The 18,912-nt window shown below is 42.0% G+C and overlaps 1 protein-coding gene across 1 annotated transcript; it reads left to right on the plus strand.

Annotated features, from left to right (window-relative positions):
- Nucleotides 1-15,252: 15,252 nt before the first annotated feature.
- On the plus strand, nucleotides 15,253-17,516 carry LOC140496334 (tripartite motif-containing protein 16-like). The gene has a single exon (XM_072595945.1). The coding sequence runs from the start codon at nucleotides 15,316-15,318 to the stop codon at nucleotides 16,864-16,866; it is 1,551 nt and encodes a 516-aa protein (XP_072452046.1). The 5' UTR covers nucleotides 15,253-15,315; the 3' UTR covers nucleotides 16,867-17,516.
- The last annotated feature ends 1,396 nt before the right edge of the window (nucleotides 17,517-18,912 follow it).

Below are 18,912 nucleotides of genomic sequence, written 5' to 3' on the forward strand. Positions count from 1 at the left end.
ATAACAAAGTCACCTTCTCTATACTTGACAGAATTCTGGATCAATAATGGACAAAACAAAGCTCATTTTACGGAGTACTACATTTACAGTATTCTACACACGTTTATTTTATTGCAAAGTAATCGTAAACAAAATCGCACGGTGGAATCTTACCTTTTTTTGTCTTTGTGCTCAGTAGGGGTCCTCCACAAGAACAGCATTCCTTGGGACTGTGCCATCTTTTAAACACCACTGCACATCTGTAGGAGTGCTGCCATCTGCAAGCTGTGCTTCTTGGCTGTGTTAGATGGTAGGGGAGATGACAGAGTGAGGGAAGCTGGCATCATACTTCTTGGAGAAAGACCTGAGGTCCTTGTGGATGGGGTGGTGGAGAGTAGTGGAGACCAGCAGAGGAGGCAACACAACCACACAATGCCTACCTGGTTGGCGATTGCCACTCAGATCAGGGGCATCTTGAGGGAGAGTTGAACTGGGCAGGAGTGCAGGCAGAAAATCAATAATCTTTACTGTTCCATTAGGGTAAATGCAATATTGGGCTCTTTGCCTCACAGTTACCTGTACCACAGCACTCACCAATGCTTATGCTCTGAGACTCTTTCTGTTGTATGTAAAACCTTTCCTCACTCACTCTCGTGGGATGAGCAATAACTGCTGGCCAAACGAGAGACACCCACATTCCAAGAGTGAATTTAAACAAAAATGCTACCAAGCAGTACCTGCTCAGTAATAACCTGCTCACTAACACTCGGTTTGGGTTTTGCCTGGGCCACTCAGCCCTCGAGATAGCCTTGTTTCAAATATGGACAAAACAGCTAAATTCTAGAGATGAGGTGAGAATGATAGATCTTGACATCAAGGCCATATTCAATTGAATGTGGCATCAAGGAGCACTAGGGAAGTAGAATCAATGGGAATCAGGGCAAACCCTCTGTTCGTTGGAGTTATACCTGGGTGTGATACTCTTTGGAAGGTCAGTGCAGACTTGATGGTCCAAATGGTCTCTTTCTGCACTGTGGGGATTCTGCTAGCCATGAGTTTTTGCCTGAGTTCTAGTCTGGTAATGTTGTACCAAACAGTTACTGTTTGTGGACTTTCCTTCATTCTTGCTCACAGCTGTATTGAACGATTAATGACACGCAACCTCTGCTAAGTTTTCAACAACAGTGAAGATTTTCCCTGAGCCCAAACTCCAGCACTTATCTACATCTACTGACTTCTCGAACCTCTTTCAGGTTTCTGACTGCATAGAGCCCGTGGCCTAAGTCCCCTCCACTGTAGCACAGGATGTGCAGTCTACCTCAATCTTAATATGTCTTCTTCTCCAACTAACCTCAATCCTGGAACAATTCTTCACTGATCCCTGAACTGCTTTGAGCTACCTGTTGAAAACACTTCATCAAACCCTGCCTCTGTTGATGAGCAAAATTGAATGGTAAGCAGTATTTTGGAACAGTCAAGTGCTGCGAACCCTTGGGACTGGCTCTCCCCTCATGTTAAGGTGTTCATAGAGTGCTGTCTCCTAAGCAGAAAATCAATACATTAAAAAAAAACTCATTACACGTCACGACCTGAGCGCCATGGATCGATCAGTATTTTTGCTAGATTTATCTGTTTCTGCAGAGGATGGCATTGCTGAAGGTGAACTTCAGGTGTAAAGCCTCCCTGCCAGGACTGTTGATGAGAAATTCCAGGTTTGATCTCGATCGATTTGGATGGAAATATGTGTTATGGACGGCTGCAGCTTCACAGTATGCATCCCTGGAAGGTGTGGCTCAGAGTCAACTGCGCATATTTGCAAGACTGGCCTTCAGAACTTCAAAAGCTGTAAACTTGGCATTAACTGGATCCCACGGGGGTAGTATTCTGAGTCAAAATGTGGTGGGCTGAAGCCTAACTGCAGAGACTTGAATATAAAAATCTAGGCAGCAGTGCGTGTCGAGCCATCCTGCTGATTCAGAGCAACTGTGAATAATATATCCTGGTCATGTGTATGGAGGTGTGTCTCTCAGGTACAACAAAGGCCATGTCTGCACTCTCATTGGATATAAAACATCCCATAGTATTATATCAAAGAAGAACAACTCCTTAGTGTCCTGACTAATATTTATGCTTCAACCTCAATCACAAAAACACATTATATTCTCGGTGCTTATGGTATAGTGTCTGATGTGCCAAGAAATAAAGAAATAATTGTACTCCATTGGCTTTAAATTGATTTATGATTTCTGAGGTTGTGAAAGGAGCATTGTAAATGCAAATGCAAAATTTCACCTGTATGTTAATACTTTGGTTTAATCAAAGATGTGTGTTCTAACATTTGTATTGAAACTGTACACAGCAATTTCACAGCTCTTTTGGATCTGAAAGGGTTAACATTGATTGCATGTCATAAGCTCCAGTCACTGTGATGATGTCATGAGGACTTGTGGGCAGAATAATTAAGGGGGCAGGCCTTAAAGGAGGCCCTGCTCACAATATCATATCCTTGTAACATGCAAGTAGTTGCAAAGATACAATAAGCTGCAATTTTTTTATTTAATTGCAAACACAAATGTTATTTATAAAAAAAAACTATATGTACATACACTGTTAATGAAGCATTTCTGTACAATCTTTATGAATGAAGAGCAACAAACAATAGGAAGTTGGCATTCCCTGTGGTTCCAAAGCATTTCTTATACAGGACAATATTTAAATATATTGAGGCACCAAGAGGATTTGATAATTGAATACACCCCCATTGTACTTCAGCAGAAAGACCTTGGACAGTAAGCTGCATTTTCTTTACAAGAAACTATACAGTTTAGACCTTTATCTACGCTGGACCATGTGGAGCCTGAATAAACATATACCTAGAACGTACTGATGACAGTACATACAATATGGTTTTTGCCTTATCATACAACAATCACTGTTTTTTAAGAAATCTGTCTCAGACAGTACTTTTAATCTGGAATGCTGTCTCTTGAATTTCGACCTATGTTTCCTGATCAAGCCGCTCAGAGATTTATTACACGCTGCTGGAACAGCTGGGTCTTGATCATGGGTCTCTCGGTTCAAAGATAGGGATCCTACCACTGCATCAAAAGAGGATTCTTTTTCTTGTATTGAGCAGTTTTAGAAGATTATTAGGTTCACTTGCAAATCATCAGAAAGCTTGGGGCTTATCAATTGGTAGTCAGTTTCTTCTGCAAAACAAATGCCCATTGGCAACACATTCTGTTTTTTCTGTATTCACAGACAAATTGAAAGGGCTGTTTCATAAGACACCTGACCCCATCACAATTGCTTCTAGCAGTAATCTGTTTAATGCACCATATGGCTGAACAATGACACAAATGTGGCTACGGGTAATAAAATAAGCCATAATTTGTATTTTGAAACAATATTTTCTTCCATCAAGAACTATTACCAAATAAATTAGATTCTCAACTATAAAAGATGTAATAAATAATTCACATTTTAAATTCATATTTAGCAACATTCAGAACACCTAATTATACACCTACTAGTGGCAGGCGCTTCCTATTTGTGTTTGTCGGTGTGAAATGGAAAATATTAAAGAAATGAAGTTATTACTCACTGATCCCCCCTAGGTGCTGAATCTCTCGCAATTTAATGTGCACTCACTAATAACAGAGTAAAGCAACATGAGTAGAACATATGCTGAACAATCACCACATGGTATTTTGAAATCATTGTTATTTCAGTGATAATAAGTGCATGATAAATTTGAGGACTCAGGTTTTCTAGTGCATGGTTGTGCAGTGGACATTAAACATCTGTGTTGAAAAAGCACAACAGGTCAGGCTGTTAATGTTTGACCAAGGCACAGACCTCAGCAGGTTTTGAGGGGTAAATTATATTGCTTGAAAATTGGAGGTTTCCCTTTGGAGGGTTGCAATCGATTGGGCTCAAAGTGACTGACGGGGTGGGTGGAGGAGAAAGTGAGGACTGCAGATCAGAGCTGAAAAATGTGTTGCTGGAAAAGCGCAGCAGGTCAGGCAGCATCCAAGGAGGAGGAGAATCGACGTTTCGGGCATAAGCCCTTCTTCAGGAATGAGGAGGGTGTGCCCAGCAGGCTAAGATAAAAGGTAGGGAGGAAGGACTTGTGGAGGGGCATTGGGAATGCGATAGATGGAAGGAGATTAAGGTGAGGGTGATAGGCCGGAGAGGGGGTGGGGGCGGAGAGGTCAGGAAGAAGATTGCAGGTCAAGAAGGTGGTGCTGAGTCCGAGAGTTGGGACTGAGATAAGGTGGGGGGAGGGGAAATGACGAACATGGAGAAATCTGCATTCATCCCTTGTGGTTGGAGCGTTCCTAGGCGGAAGTTGAGGCGCTCTTCCTCCAGGCGTTGTGTAAACATGGTCTGGCGATGGAGGAGGCCAAGGACCTGCGGAGTGGGAGGGGGAGTTAAAGTGTTCAGCCATGGGGCAGTTGGGTTGGGTTGGGTTGGGTTGGTGCTGAAACGTTCAGCAAGTAGGCGGCCTGTCTCCCCAATGTAGAGGAGGCCACATCAGGTGCAGCGGATGCAGTAAATGATGTGTGTGGAGGTGCAGGTGAATTTGTGACAGATATGGAAGGATCCCTTGGGGCCTTGGGGTGGGTGGAGGAGTCAGAGAGAAATTGGGAAATTGCTGGAGGAGTTAATGAATTGAATTTATTGTCACGTGTACCGAGGCACAGGGAAAAGCTTTGTCTTGTGAGCAATACAGGCAGATCAGAGTTAAGTAGCATAGATAAGTAAATAAAAGCTAAAATAGTGGCTAAAACAAAAAAACACAGGTACAAGTGAATACTAAGAGTCTGTGAGTCCATTCAGTATTCTAACAACAGTAGGGTAGAAACTGTTTCAAAACCAGCTGGTGCGTGTGTTCAGGCTTCTACCTTCTCCCTGATGGTACAGGTTGTAGAAAAATATTGCCAGGATGGAATGGAGCTTTGAGAATGCTAGTGGTCTTTCCTTGACAGCAGACCTGGTAGATTGATTCTATAGATGGGAGGTTGGCCTTTGTGATTGTCCAGGCCGAGTTTACCACTCTGTGTAACTATCTCTGCTCTTGAGTGGTACAGTTGCCATTCCAGGTAGTGATACATCCAGACAGAATGCTCTTGATGGCACACCTATAAAAGTTGACAAGGGTTTTTACCGTCATGCCAAATTTCCTCAGCTACCTGAGGAAGAAGAGCCGTTGTCAGGTCTTTGTAACCAGTGTGTCCACATGAAGAGTCCAAGAAAGCTTGTTGTGGTGTGGCTAACCATTCCCAGGAGCATGACACTCTCCACACGCTCCACCTCTGTGCTGCTAATGTGAAGGGAGCATGAGTAACATCCCGCTGAAAGTCAATAACTACTTCTTTGGTTTTGCCGCATTGAGAGCTAGGTTGTTCTCAGTGCAACTTTTTTCCAGGTTTTCCACCTCCTGTCTGTAGTCTGTTTCGTCACCATCTGAGAGTTGACTGACTATGGTGGTGCCACCAGTGAACTTGTAAATGTCATTAGTGTGGTATTTGACGATGCAGTTATGGTATACGGTAAGTACAGTAGGGGGCTGAGTACACACCCCTGGTAGGGGGTGCTCCAGACTTGAGTGTTAGTGAGGATGAAATATTATCCCCAATCTTCATTGATTGTGGCCTTTGGGTCAGGAAACTAAGGATCCTGCCGGGGGAAATGGTAACATGACAACAATGAAGGTGACCTGAGAAGTCGTGAGATCTGTAAGGACAGAGCTAATTTTGGTGAAAGGGAGGGACATCTTGCTGAAAGTAATTACACTGTGAAGTGCAGAACTGTTTAGCACTAAGGGCAAGAGGCGACGCCAAATTTCATTTCGGGCACTTTGGATGTAGGAGATGTACTACCCTCAACCTCAGTATCAATGAAGTAGGTTGGAATCTTCAGATGGAAAGTGAGCGAGCTGAAATAAAAAAGACACACATTTTTGGAGAAAATACAACAGGTGTGGCAGCATCCGCAGGTTAAAAAAACAGAGTTAACATTTAAAGTCCAGTAGCCGTCTTTGGAATGTAGATTAGACTCGAAACGTTGACTCTGTTTTCTCTCTACAGATGTTGCTAGACGTGCTGAGTTTCTACAGCAATTTCTGTTTTTGTTTCAGGTTTCCAGCACCTGCCATTCTTTGTTTTATTGTTTTGAGCTGAACTGTTGGTGAAATTTTCCTGGACTAGATAAGACAAATTTACACATCTCTGTAGAGTTAGTTCCCTTGAAATTCCCACTGCCTTCTGGACAGAATTAAACATGAATAGGAAACCCTCTTGGATTGGCCAAGTAAGTAGTTATGATAATTAAGAAGCCACTGCAAATGTATTACAAATCAATTCTCATTCCCCAGCTAATATCCCTGTTATCCAATCTGCCAGTGCCTCCCCAAGATCACTGAAGTGACTTTGGGGTGGGAACAGCCTGCCCAGTGATACTCAGAAGCTGAGCAGCGTGAGTATATTTCCACATCATTAGTAATAACACCTTTTCCTCCATTGCATTCTCTTCTTTAGGGAAGATGTGGTCAATGCGATACAGCTGGAAGTAGGTGAAACACCAACACAAAGATCCATAGATAGAAAATCAGCTATTTTAACAACACATGTAGACCTGAGTACTAATGCCTCAGGAGGCTCAAGCTCTCACAGAATGGCATTGTCGACATCCACATCCCTCTGGAGGCAATCACCTTCTCAGTAGAGTAGGTGGCAAGCTTAGGAACATAGGAAATAAAAGCAGGAGTAGGTCATTTGACCTCTCAAGCATACTCACCACAGATCATGCCTGATCTTGTATCTCAATGCCACTTTCCCACACAATTCCACAACCCCTGTTCTCTGCGATACTTACAAAATCTGTTGATCTCGAACATACTTTATTCAAGGCATGCATTGCCATTGATTGATAAGGTACATACGCCTAGTCACCTCCAATGTCAGTCATCTCCTCTGCTCAGAAAAGTTTTCTCAGTCACTTGCATTGCCTTTTCTCAGAAGGTTATGTGGTCTCTTCTCAGGGAAAGAAACTAGAAGCGTGCATGATTGTAATTCCTTATGTGCATGGTAAGGAGGGGCAGCATTTGTGCAGAGTGATTGTGAGGCATGAGTGTGAGAGAGAAAAAGGTTTCAGGGTGAGTGTTAGCTGTTCAAATAGACATGAGGGTGGCTGGAGGAAGTGGATTGAATGCATCCTTTTTTGTTCATTCACAGGATAAGGGGTATCACTGGCTAAGCCACTATTCATTGCCCATCAAGCAATTAAGAGTCAACCACATTGCTGTGGACCAAATATAGGCCAGATCTGTTAAGGATAGCAGTTTCCCTCTTTAAAGGTTGTCAATGATCCAGATGGGCTTTTCCTAACAAGCAACAGTGATTTAATGGTTATCCTTGGATTCTGAATTCCTGATTATTATTGAATTCAAATTCCACGATCTGTTATGGCAGGATTCATGCCTGGGTCCCTGGAATATTCGCTGGGTTGCTGATTAACAGTGCAGCAATAATATTACAAGGCTGTCACGGAGAGTCCCCAAGCAGGTGTTCTACTCCCAACTTTGCAATGGCAGGCGAGCCCTAGGTGGACAGAGAAAGTGCTTCAGTGATACCTTCAAGGTTTCACTGGCAAAGTGCGGCATTTCCACTGACACCTGGGTCTCAATGGCCTAAGAATCACTGTCCAAAATGGCGGAGGAGCACCTGGGAAGATGTCGAGAACCTTGAGACTTACCATCAGGAACAGTTGGAAGCCAGCCAAAAACAAGTGCACTGCTACTTTAATGCCCCACCCACTCCTTTCTATTACCACTACCTGCCCGAAGTCTAACAAAAACTGTGGTAACTGTTTCGGTCTGTACAGCCAATGTTGGACTCACCCTGAGAAGTGGAAGTGAGTCATCCTCGTCTGTGAGGGACTGCTGCTGATGATGATGATGAGGCTGTCACCTCCCACTCTGTGTGTGGTGGAGTGGAATACAGTGTCAGAGGCAAGTTGCGAAGGCTGCAGCTCTGGGAAAGAGCCGAAATGAAGCTGCTCATTCGCAAATCAGATTTGCAACGTTTGTAATCTGTAGTGTGTGAATATTTCCTTATAAATGTATGCAAAAATTGGCTCCAGTTCTTTCCTTCGTCACCGGGCTTAATTTCTGCTGTATGTAACATGGCAGAATAAAACAGTTGCCTAATGTTGAAGGATAGGTTCAGTCCAAGTTCTTATTTACAGATATATATATATGACAATGATGGGCCAGCATCTGTCATCATTGTGCCAGATAATGTATGCCCCTCAGATGCTGCATGCAATTGCATCTCACTTGGATAACATAAAATTGCAGGTAACTCACAATGCAAACTGCATCAGCTAACTCCTTCAATATTACATTTATTAGCTTTGGCTTATTCTTAATATTCTGATAAACTGAGCAAGATTATTACTCATCATCAAGCCCATTCACCATTCCAGTGCTCCACTGCTGCAGCTCTCAGTCCAGCCATCATACGATATTAACATTTTCATATCGTTTGTGGTTTACCTTCTCCCTATATCAGTAACCTCCTTCAACCCTAAAGAAATCTGCATTTCTCCAATTCTGAATGTGTGAACATTATTTTTCACCACTTTAGCCACCAAGCCTTCAGGAGCCAAAAGTCTAGAATTATGTTCCTGTCACTGTCTCATTTTCTAACTACTCCTCTTTTAATATGGCAATTAAACCTACCTCTTTAACTAGGCTATTGGTCATCTGCTCTAATATCTTCCTGATTTCAGTTGTCAATGTCCTTGCACGATGCCTTGTGATGTTCTACAATCTTAAAGATGCTACATGAATGCAAGTTGCTGTTATGCCATATACTATGTTAAAAATCACACAACACCAGGTTATAGTCCAACAGGTTTAATTGGAAACACACTAGCTTTCAGAACAATGCTCCTTCATCCGGTGAGCGTCGCTGCTAAAGCTAGTGTGCTTCCAATTAAACCTGTTGGACTATAACCTGGTGTTGTGTGATTTTTAACTTTGTACACCCCAGTCCAACAACAGCATCTCCAAATCATGCCATATACTATGCGTTTGTATCACAGGGAATATGATCAGTACAGTGAAAGGGAAAAATAACTGTAAGAGCTAACAAATACATGCCTGTTAATCACCCATGAGGAAAAGGCATTCATTATAGGAGGTTATCAACGGTCAAAGGTGAAGGAGTTAGATTAATAGATTGTCAGATAGCATAATCAAGATTGCCCTGGTGTGGCAATTGCAATAATTACGTCATTGCACCATTAAATATAAGGGCAGCTTGCTAGTGAGAGACCTAATATTAATTGTGTTTTTCTGTACCACCATGGTGATAAACAGTGGGAAAAAGAACTTACTCATTCTGGTTGCCCAAGCAATACAAATGCAATTTGTTGCTTTATATCTGGCCTAATTGTACTTGATACTGAGCTGCAGAATATGGACAATATTACCTTCTCAGCAGTGACATCTATTAGCTTGATGAACTCAGGAATTTCCAATGATTTAAATTCAGAAATAATCTGAAAAGTAGTAATCATCTCAGTTTCTAGGAATGTAAGATCTAAACAAAGGCACTAATGATGCCCTCTAGTCTTCACTGACATGTTGCCATTAAGTCACTAGTGAGTAAACCATGCTATTAAAATACAGCTGCTGTATCTTAGGCAATTTTACAGTTTGCTGCCTCTTGACACAATTAGACAAGTAATTATGAAAAAACTTTAAACAAAGTGACATTGAAAATATGGGACAAAACTTGTTCAGTAACTGCTCAACAGCTTTCTCGGTGGCAATAATAGATCCTATTGAGACTAGTAAATTTAATGAGATATAATTCTCATAATAACACTTAGAGTACAAAGCTCCACTCTAAATAGGAGTTCAATAGAGGAGGCAACCATTATTTCAATGTCTAAATTAATAGGTATTAGAGATAGTTGCAAGACTTCACATTCAGTTTTGACTATAATTTGATGGTATGTAATTCATCTTTTTAATATGGTGTTGTTAGCAAGGCCACCATGTATTGCGCACCCTCATTTCCCTTGACAAAGTGATGGTGATTTTCCTTCTGAACTGTTGCAGTTAGGTGAAGGTTGCCTCACGATGCTTTGGATCGGGAGTTGCTGAGTTTTGATGGAGTGACAATGATGATACAATTATATCTATCGACATCAAAATGGTGTGGGACTTGGAAGCATTTCAGTAAATTCTGGTGTTTACAGGCAACTGTTTTCCTTGCTCTAAGTGGAGGACAACTGGAATATCCGATTTCACCTGTTAGAATCATTCATGTTGTTTCACATTGAGGAATGACGGAAAAGAATTGTGCAATCCTGCCAAGTCACAGTATGTTACACCTCACTAAGTAGAAAGAATAATAAGTGAAAAGAGTGGGAGCCTTTCAGCTTCCCATGCCTTCCATAAGGAAACATACAGAAAAGCTTGAGTGTTTTGAAAAAAAAAACAAGGGAGTGCTGAAAATAAATTGTCAGAGTGAAATAAAAGCAGATTTCTTCGAATGTCTTGGAATTAATGCACATTGAGACTTACAGTGACTGCATCGAACTTCTTTTTGCTTTCGGTCAATTTTATAAAAGGAGGAAAAAGTCTTAAGGAGCACAAGAATATATACTTGCTTTTCAAGCTTTACATTTAATAAAGTTAGGAACCTTCTCTCCCCTTTCACTTTTGTGTGTGCACAGTGTACTTGTTAGCTGTGTTTCAAAGATAAACAGTCAGAAAGAATAACCAGCTGAGAGTCACATTAAAGCCTTGTATTTTAGATTCATTATTTCAAAGTTATAAGCAAAGTACTCAGAACACACCAAAGTGCTTCACAGCTGAAGTGCTATTTGAAGTGCAATCACTGTTGCTTTGTGTGTGCTTACTTCAGCCAACAACTGCACAGCTAGGTTCCAAAATCATAAATGAAATCAATAACTAAATAATGGTCAGAATGTTTTTTTAGGAACAGCTCCTAATTCAAGGCTAGGTATTCCTCTGAAGCATGACAATGGCTCATTTTTAAACATTCATTCATGGGGCATGACCAAGACCATTCATTGGCAATTCCTATTGCCTTTGGGAAGATGGAGTAAGCCATCCCCTTGAAGAGGTGCAATCCATGTCATGTCAGGACACCAAGAATTCATGAATGTCAATGTGGTTTGATCCCAGTTCCACTGAAGTTATGATAACAGAGCAGGAGGAATTCCATGTCAATGTATTTTGGTGGTGAATGTTGCATGAAACCTTTATATCTACATGTTTCATGTGACTACACCTCTGATAATGGTGTTATCTTTATTTTACTGAACTTTAGCCAAGTATGTGTGCTAAAATTCCAAGCATGTCTTGCTTTCACAATCTTTTAACTCAGAAGCAAGAATGCCACTAACTGAGCTATGCTAAATATATAGAGAAGCTTGTGTCTATGCCTATCTGTAGAAAGAAGACCAGGAATTGTGTTGAATTAAAAAGTTATGAATACATTGTATTCATGATGTATTAGAGCTGTGGTTCAGGAGTCCGTAGAGTCCTTAGGTCTATAGAAGCTTTCTGGGGTCTGCAAGTGAGAGAAGGAGTAGCAGATTAGGGTGTGCTGAGACCAAACAGAGAGGTGGAAATGAAATGTAACAGTAGGAAGAGAGCATGGTGTGAGCCAGAGGTGGGCGCGAAGTGTAGCTATCCTGAATGCAATGGAGAGTGGGCTGACTGTCTCACATAAGAATGGTGCAGGTATCGAGGTGTCCATTGCACAAACATTACCCATCAGAGTTGCCAGTAAGAAGTGTTGGATTTTTGCCATGAAGGAGGCAAACAGGAGCCAGGTCTGTTTTATTGTATCAGTAAATTACCTGCAATGAGAAACTGACTGAAGTGCAGGCCTTCATTATCATGGAGACATGTTTCTTGCTTAATACATATTGGTGGATGCAGAAAAGGCAGCCTGTTTTTGAAACACATCACAGCCACCGCTCATGCTGCTGGTTTTTCTGAGGGAGAAGGTTTGTGCCAAAATCTTCGACTGCTCCACAGGGAACTGATGTATCACTGGGAGGCCTGGCATCCATGAGGGAGTTGAGCAGAGTTGTCATCCAGAAGGGTGCAGGAGGAGGGTGCCTTGCCATGCAACAGGGGCACCTCTGAGCTCAACAACATAGACAGGCCTATGAGCCACCTCATCCTCTTCAAGACTACACAACCGATCATCATCCATGCTTCTTTGCCTCTGTGGCATCTTCCGGCCTGGAAATCCAATGGCCTGGTGTGGCGGCCTGCTTCAACATTGAGTTGGGTCCTTGTGACAGCTTCTGCAACATTTTTGGTGACATGATGGTCCGGCCCAGAATTCCAATAGTCCAGGATTTGGTGTCTTCGATGTCGGCTTTCTACAGTGGTGGAGTATGTGGTCCCTTGACCTTGGAAACCCATGAGCCATGAATTGAACAAAGATGAACTTTGTCTTAATTTTTTTTATTTATGATTTCTGTTGTTAATATTGGTGCCAGATTATGGTGATTTAAGCACTTATCACTGTATTTTTTTGTAGATATACAAGTGACAACAAATTACTATTCAAATTCAAAGCATCTTCCTCTGTCTCCAATTGTTCCTTCTTTCTTGCATTCCTAAACAGACTCAATGTGCTGAATGGCTTACATCCCATAGTCTTATCCTGCTCCAGTTCCTCTCCTGATGAATTATTGACCTCAAAGTCCAAGCTTTTCTGGAGGGTCCAGTTATGGACAGTGTAGCAGACCACCAGGATGAGGTGGAGCCCTTTCAGAAGGATTCTGCAAGGCACCACCTGAGGATTAAGGCAATGGATTCAGTGGCCTCTGAGCCTGCAAAATCCCAACAGTTGCCGGTTCAATCTGTTTATCAGTCATGACAGAGAAAGTTTCTATTACCATACTGAAGCACTGGTGTACAGCTACCAGTGAAATATTACAGAAGTCTTCACAAACTTTTCTGACTCTATTAATTGTAACAGGTCAGCCAGGTGGATCTCATAGAATATGGAGTTACCTGTTTGGGACTGAAAACTTGGTCCAGTCAGGAAACCCAGGCTGACAGATAAGAACAAGTGTGTCAGACATCCTGTTCATTCTGAGAGCTGGCTCTGAGGGAGCAGGATAAGTGTCAAGGACTCTCCACACGTAAGGAAAGGGTAACTTAGTGATGGGATACTGACCTCTGTGACTTTGTTTCAGTGACCATTGTCTTCTTTAATATTGGTTTTTAAGTATCTCCAGGTATCTTCACCTCGGCCTATAGATCTTATGTTCAGGTTAGTGCCTCCTGCTACACTGTGTTCCTTGACTCTCTCCTCCAACCTCCTGATTCCTGGCACTAAACCCTCTCATGTATGCTGCTGCTCCTCATCTGGAAAGACTCAACATCTGAGGGTTTAGCACCCATTTTCCAACTACACTCACCCTGCTACACAGATGGAGTCCAGACAGCGTTGCCTACTGCTCTAATGTTGATGTGATGCCAGGAAGACAATGTCCCCCTCAACAGGCAAGTTTCTTATTGTTGGCTCCTGCCCTGACCTATGATGGGCCCTTTAGCATATGAGAAGTGTAAAAACTCTTGAAATTTTTCTGGCTTCCATGAATTTCCCCTGTCTTGTTCCTCAATTACATACCATTAGTTGTTCAATTATGGTGAATGTCAATTGCCCCAGGGAAGATTCAAAATTGTCACAGAGTCAATCCCTCAGCTACTTCAATTGCACAGTTTGTGAGTATGGACACATATACTCACTCACTCACTGAGAGATAGAGGTAGAACAAAACATAATATCTCAAAGTTTGCAAGTTAGGTGGGAGGGTGAACTGCAATGATGATGCAGGAATGTTTCAGCATGATCTGGACAGGTTGGGTGAGAGGTCAAATCAATGACAGATGCAGTATATTTTGGATAAATGTGAGGTTATTCACATTGGAAGCAAAAACAAGAAGGCAGATTACTACCTGAATGGCTGTAAATTGGGAGACGGGAGTGTGCAGTGGGACCTGGGTGTCCTTGTGCACCAGTTGCTGAAGGTGTACACAGAGGTGTAGCAGATGGTAAAGAAGGCAAGAGGTTTCGAGTGCAGGAGCAGGGATGTGTTGTTGCAGTGATACAGGGCCTTGGTGAGGCCACACCTAGAATATTGTGTGCAGTTTTGGTCTCCTTTTCTGAGGAAGGATGCTCTTGCTCTTGAGGGAGTGCAGCGAAGGTTTTCCAGGCTGATTTCGGGGATGGTGGGACTGATGAATGAGGAGAGATTGATTAGATTAGGATTCCCATTGCCTGAGTTCAGATGAGTCAGGGGGCGGGGGGAGGGAGGGTGGGATCTCATAGAAACTTATAAAATTCTAACGGGACTAGATAGGGTAGATGCTGGGAGGATGTTCTTGATGGTGGATGCATCCAGAACTAGGGGTCACAGTCTGAGGATCATTTAGGATGGAGATGAGGAAACATTTCTTCACCCAAAGAGTGATGGACCTGTGCAATTCATTGCCATGGGAAGTAATTAATGCCAAACCATTGAATGTATTCAAGAGGCAGCCAGATGTAACACTTGGGGTGAATGGGATCAAAGATTATGGAGAGAGAGCAGGATTAGACTATTGAGTTGTGCAAGCAGCCATGATTGTGATGAATCTTGGAGCAGGCTCGAAGGGTCAAATGGCCTCCTCCTATCTCCTATGCTTCTATCTAATCTAACAGTGTTACTACCACTTTTCGCTGCCAGTTACTTCCTCTCCAGCCTGAACTCGAAATCATGTTGTCAACTCTGGTGGTAAGTTTCAAGTGAGATCAGCCTTCTGCAAGACAGCGAGGGCTTTTAAAATATTTAAGTAGGCACACCCAGCTCAGTATGTTCTGTAAATGAACTCTTGTAATCTTAAAAAAAAGCATTATGAAAACATTTCATTACTTCCAGTGAGCATCAATTAGTATTATAAATTGGATGGGGGTTTTGTGAATACTAATCTATTTGATGTGAGACTGCTTAAGCAGGGAATTTGGAGAACCAAGGTGAAGTATAGGTGGTGCTGTTCACTCACTTTTTTCTAATTTTTTTTAGTTTTATGAGGTCAGAACTCATTATGCAAGATGAAACATCCAGGAAGTTTCCATTTTACTTTCGTTTTCAGCACTTGCTTTTCTCTTCACGATGGCTGCATCAGTGCAATTTCCTTCCGAGGAGGATCTTGGCTGTGCCATCTGTTTGGAATTGTTCACGGATCCTGTTACAATTCCCTGTGGGCATAACTTCTGCATGAACTGCATCAAGAACTACTGGGGTAAAGAGAAATCCCACACCTGCCCTGAATGTCAGGTGAGCTTTCTTCACAAGCCTTACCTTTGCAAGAACATTGCCCTATGCGAGGTGGTGAAAAAAATTTCCAAAGCAGCGGAGGTAACTTCTCAAGGGACCAGTTTTGACCCAGATGATGCTGTGTGCAATTTTTGCGTTAGCCTGAAGATTAAGGCCACTAAGTCCTGTTTAGATTGCAAAGCATCATTCTGTGATGCTCACTTTAGGCCTCATCATGTAAATGCTGCATTGCGCCACCACAAGCTGGTAGATGGCATCAAAAAGATGGAGAACCGAGAATGCAAGAGACACAATAGACCACTGGAACTGTTTTGCAGAACGGATGAGACTTTCGTCTGTTGCATATGTATAGTTCAAGAACACGGAGAGCACAAGGTTGTAACTATAGAGCAGGAGAGAATAAGGCAGCAGGAAAAGCTGGTAGATAAAGAGGCAACATTGAAAAGCCTTGTAAAAATAACTGAAATTGAGATTGGAGACTTGCGAAAGCAAACCGAGTCAATTAAAAACACAGTAGTCACAGTGCAAACTGACGTTGCTGCCAAGTTCAAGGAATTGGTCCAAGATATTGTAAAAGCAAATACTACTGTCGCTGAAGTAATAGAGAAAGAGAAAGAAGTGGTATTGACTAAGACTGAAGAAGCCATTGTCAAAAAGGAACAGAAATGTGATATGTTGAGAAAGAAGAAACTTCAGATAGCACAACTTTCAGGTATTAATGACAATTTCAAATTCCTACAGGAGATTAAAGCTTTAAATAATGAACATGAAGCGGCTTTGTCGCAAGTTATCTGTGATACGGATATTAGCTTGGTCAGTTTAAGACAAGTTGTAGTTAAACTCAAGGAACAACTGGAGAGTAAATGCAATGAAATTGTCAAAAGTCTAGGCACCGAAGTGGCAGGACTGAGGCAGCATTGGCCAAAGCCACCAGAATCAATGTCCCGGACAGAACTTCTCATGCACTTCCGCCAATTGACGTTTGACTCAAAGACAGCACACAAGTGCCTCTCCCTGAGCAATGGGAACCGTAAGGTAACAAACATCTGGCCAGAGGAGGTTTATGATGTTGATCACTCAGAGCGGTTTGATTGTTGCTGGCAAGTATTATGTGCAGAAAAGTTGGGTCAAGGTGTCCATTATTGGGAAGTTAAAATCAGTGAAGGTAGCTGTGCAGGCGTGACATATAAAAGCATAAAGAGAAAAGGACAAGACAACTCATGTTTCATCGGGAAGAATGAGCATTCTTGGGGTATACAGGTGTACAGTACCCATTGCTCAGCATGGCATGACAATACGGAAGTTAAAACAAATTCTGAGAAATATGAACAAATTGGTGTGTACCTGAACTATTCTGATGGAAATCTCTCATTTTATGGTGTCAATGACAAAGTTACTTTAATGTACAGATTCCAAGCTGCGTTCACTGAGCCATTGTATCCAGCTTTTAGACTTATAAATAGTCAGTCATTTTGTTATATTTTTGACTGAACTGGGCAACATATTATTTTAGTAAGGCATAGGGGAACACTTCAATATCAAAATAAGACATTCACCCATTAAAATTGTATAAAGGTACATTTTTCCCAAGTTATGGAGTTTATTAGAGGCTAAGCCAGTGGTGCAGCAGGTGTGAGACAGAGCTAAGCGATTGCATAACCAATGGATCTGTTCCAAATTCTGATCGCCTGCCACATCCAGTAGTCAATGGACAATGGTCATGGACAACTAAACAATTCACTGGATAAGGAGGCTCCAGGAATATCCCCAAATCCATAGATGAAGCAGACAAGCACATCAGTTAAAAAAGAGATAAGCCTGAAACATTTGCAATAATCTTTCGTCAGAGGTGCCAACATCACAGATCCTAGGCTTTGGTCAATTCGATTCATTCCACCTGATATCACGAGAGGACTGAAGGCACTGGATACTGAAAAGGCTTTGGGCCCTCACAACATTCTGGGAACAGTACTGAAGACGTGTGCCCCAGAACTTGCTGTGTCCCCAGCCAAGCTAATGTTTCCAGCACAGCTACATGACTGATATCTTCCTGACAACATGGAAAATTCTCCGTGGATGATTTATTAATATGTGCTTCTGAGATATCAGCATATGTACTTTCAAAAACATCTAATGTATTAGGAAACAAAGCAATTTTTAAAAAACCTTTGCTAAAATTAATTGATAAAATGTTACAAATGAGACCTGGTATACTTTAAGATGGTGACTGCCAGCGGTTAAACCCATGCTGTCAGAGATGCCTCATCATTGTGATCTGTATTTTAAGTGCAGTTGTTTTCTAGTCTTTGACTTTCATTTCAAAAAGAAAATTGGAAGGCATGCATGATGATGAAATTATATGATTTTACTACTGGTTTTGTAATGAGACAGCCTGGAGAGAGAGAGAGAGAGATAGAGAGAAAGAGAGAGGGAGATGTAAAATATTTACAATAGCATTCATTGCAAAATGTTCTTTTTGTTTAAAATCACGTGTGAATGATAAACTATGATTTGCTCACAATTCGCTGCAGTTAGAAATGTGAGGGTTGGATTTTTTCCAACGAGGCAAATTGCTGGCCATGTGAGGAAGCTGCTGCCTGCATTATTTATTCCCCTGAACCATTCGCATTGTCCAGTCCTTGATGATTCTTCGGCCTAAAGACCCTGGAGCAAATCCAAATGCAGCTGCAAGCCTTTTGATCTTCTGGGATTTGCAGCATCAGATTCGAGTGCTACCTTTTTTTTTGCTTGCCGATAGCAATCAGTAGCCTGGAGGTTCCCAGTGGTTCAAACAATAAACAAAGAATTGTGGATGCTGGAAATCTGAAACAATTCAGACATTTCTGGAGAACTCCACAGGTCTGGCAATGTCTGTGGAGGGAATGAGGAGTTAATATTTTAAGAACAAAAACAGAAGTTGATGGAAAAGCTCAGCAGTTTGGCAGCATCTGTGGAGAGAAATCAGATGAAACTTTTCAGGTTAAGTGACCCTTTGTTAGAATTGATGGTAGGAAAATGTTGTTTTTTTATGAAGAAGATAGGGTAAGGGGAGTGGTTAAGCAGTGAATGATTGGTGGAGATGGAGCCCAAAGAGAGAGAAGAACACTTGGACAGACAAAGGAGTGGATAACAATCTTGCTAGTGGGGTGAATAGCTATTAATGGGGACTGTTGTGGCAAACAGTAGGCTGTGTGTAACAGCAGACTATGTGATAGGAAGGTCGGGTGTGTGGGGGGTTGGGGTAAGGACATTGAAGCCATAAAATTATAGAGTCACAGAGTCTTAGAGATGTACAGTATGGAAACAGACCCTGCAGTCCAACTCGTCCATGCCGACCAGATATCCTAACCCAATCGAGTCCCACCTGCCAGCACCTGTCTCATATCCCTCCAAACCCTTCCTATTCATATACACATCCAGGTGCCTTTTAAATATTGCACTTGTACCAGCCTCCACCACTTCCTCTGGCAACTCATTCCATACATGTACCACCCTCTGCGTGAAAAGATTGCCTCTTAGGTCTCTTTTATATCTTTC

This window comes from Chiloscyllium punctatum, chromosome 26 (assembly GCF_047496795.1).
Source record: "Chiloscyllium punctatum isolate Juve2018m chromosome 26, sChiPun1.3, whole genome shotgun sequence".
Classification (NCBI taxonomy): Eukaryota; Metazoa; Chordata; class Chondrichthyes; order Orectolobiformes; family Hemiscylliidae; genus Chiloscyllium; species Chiloscyllium punctatum.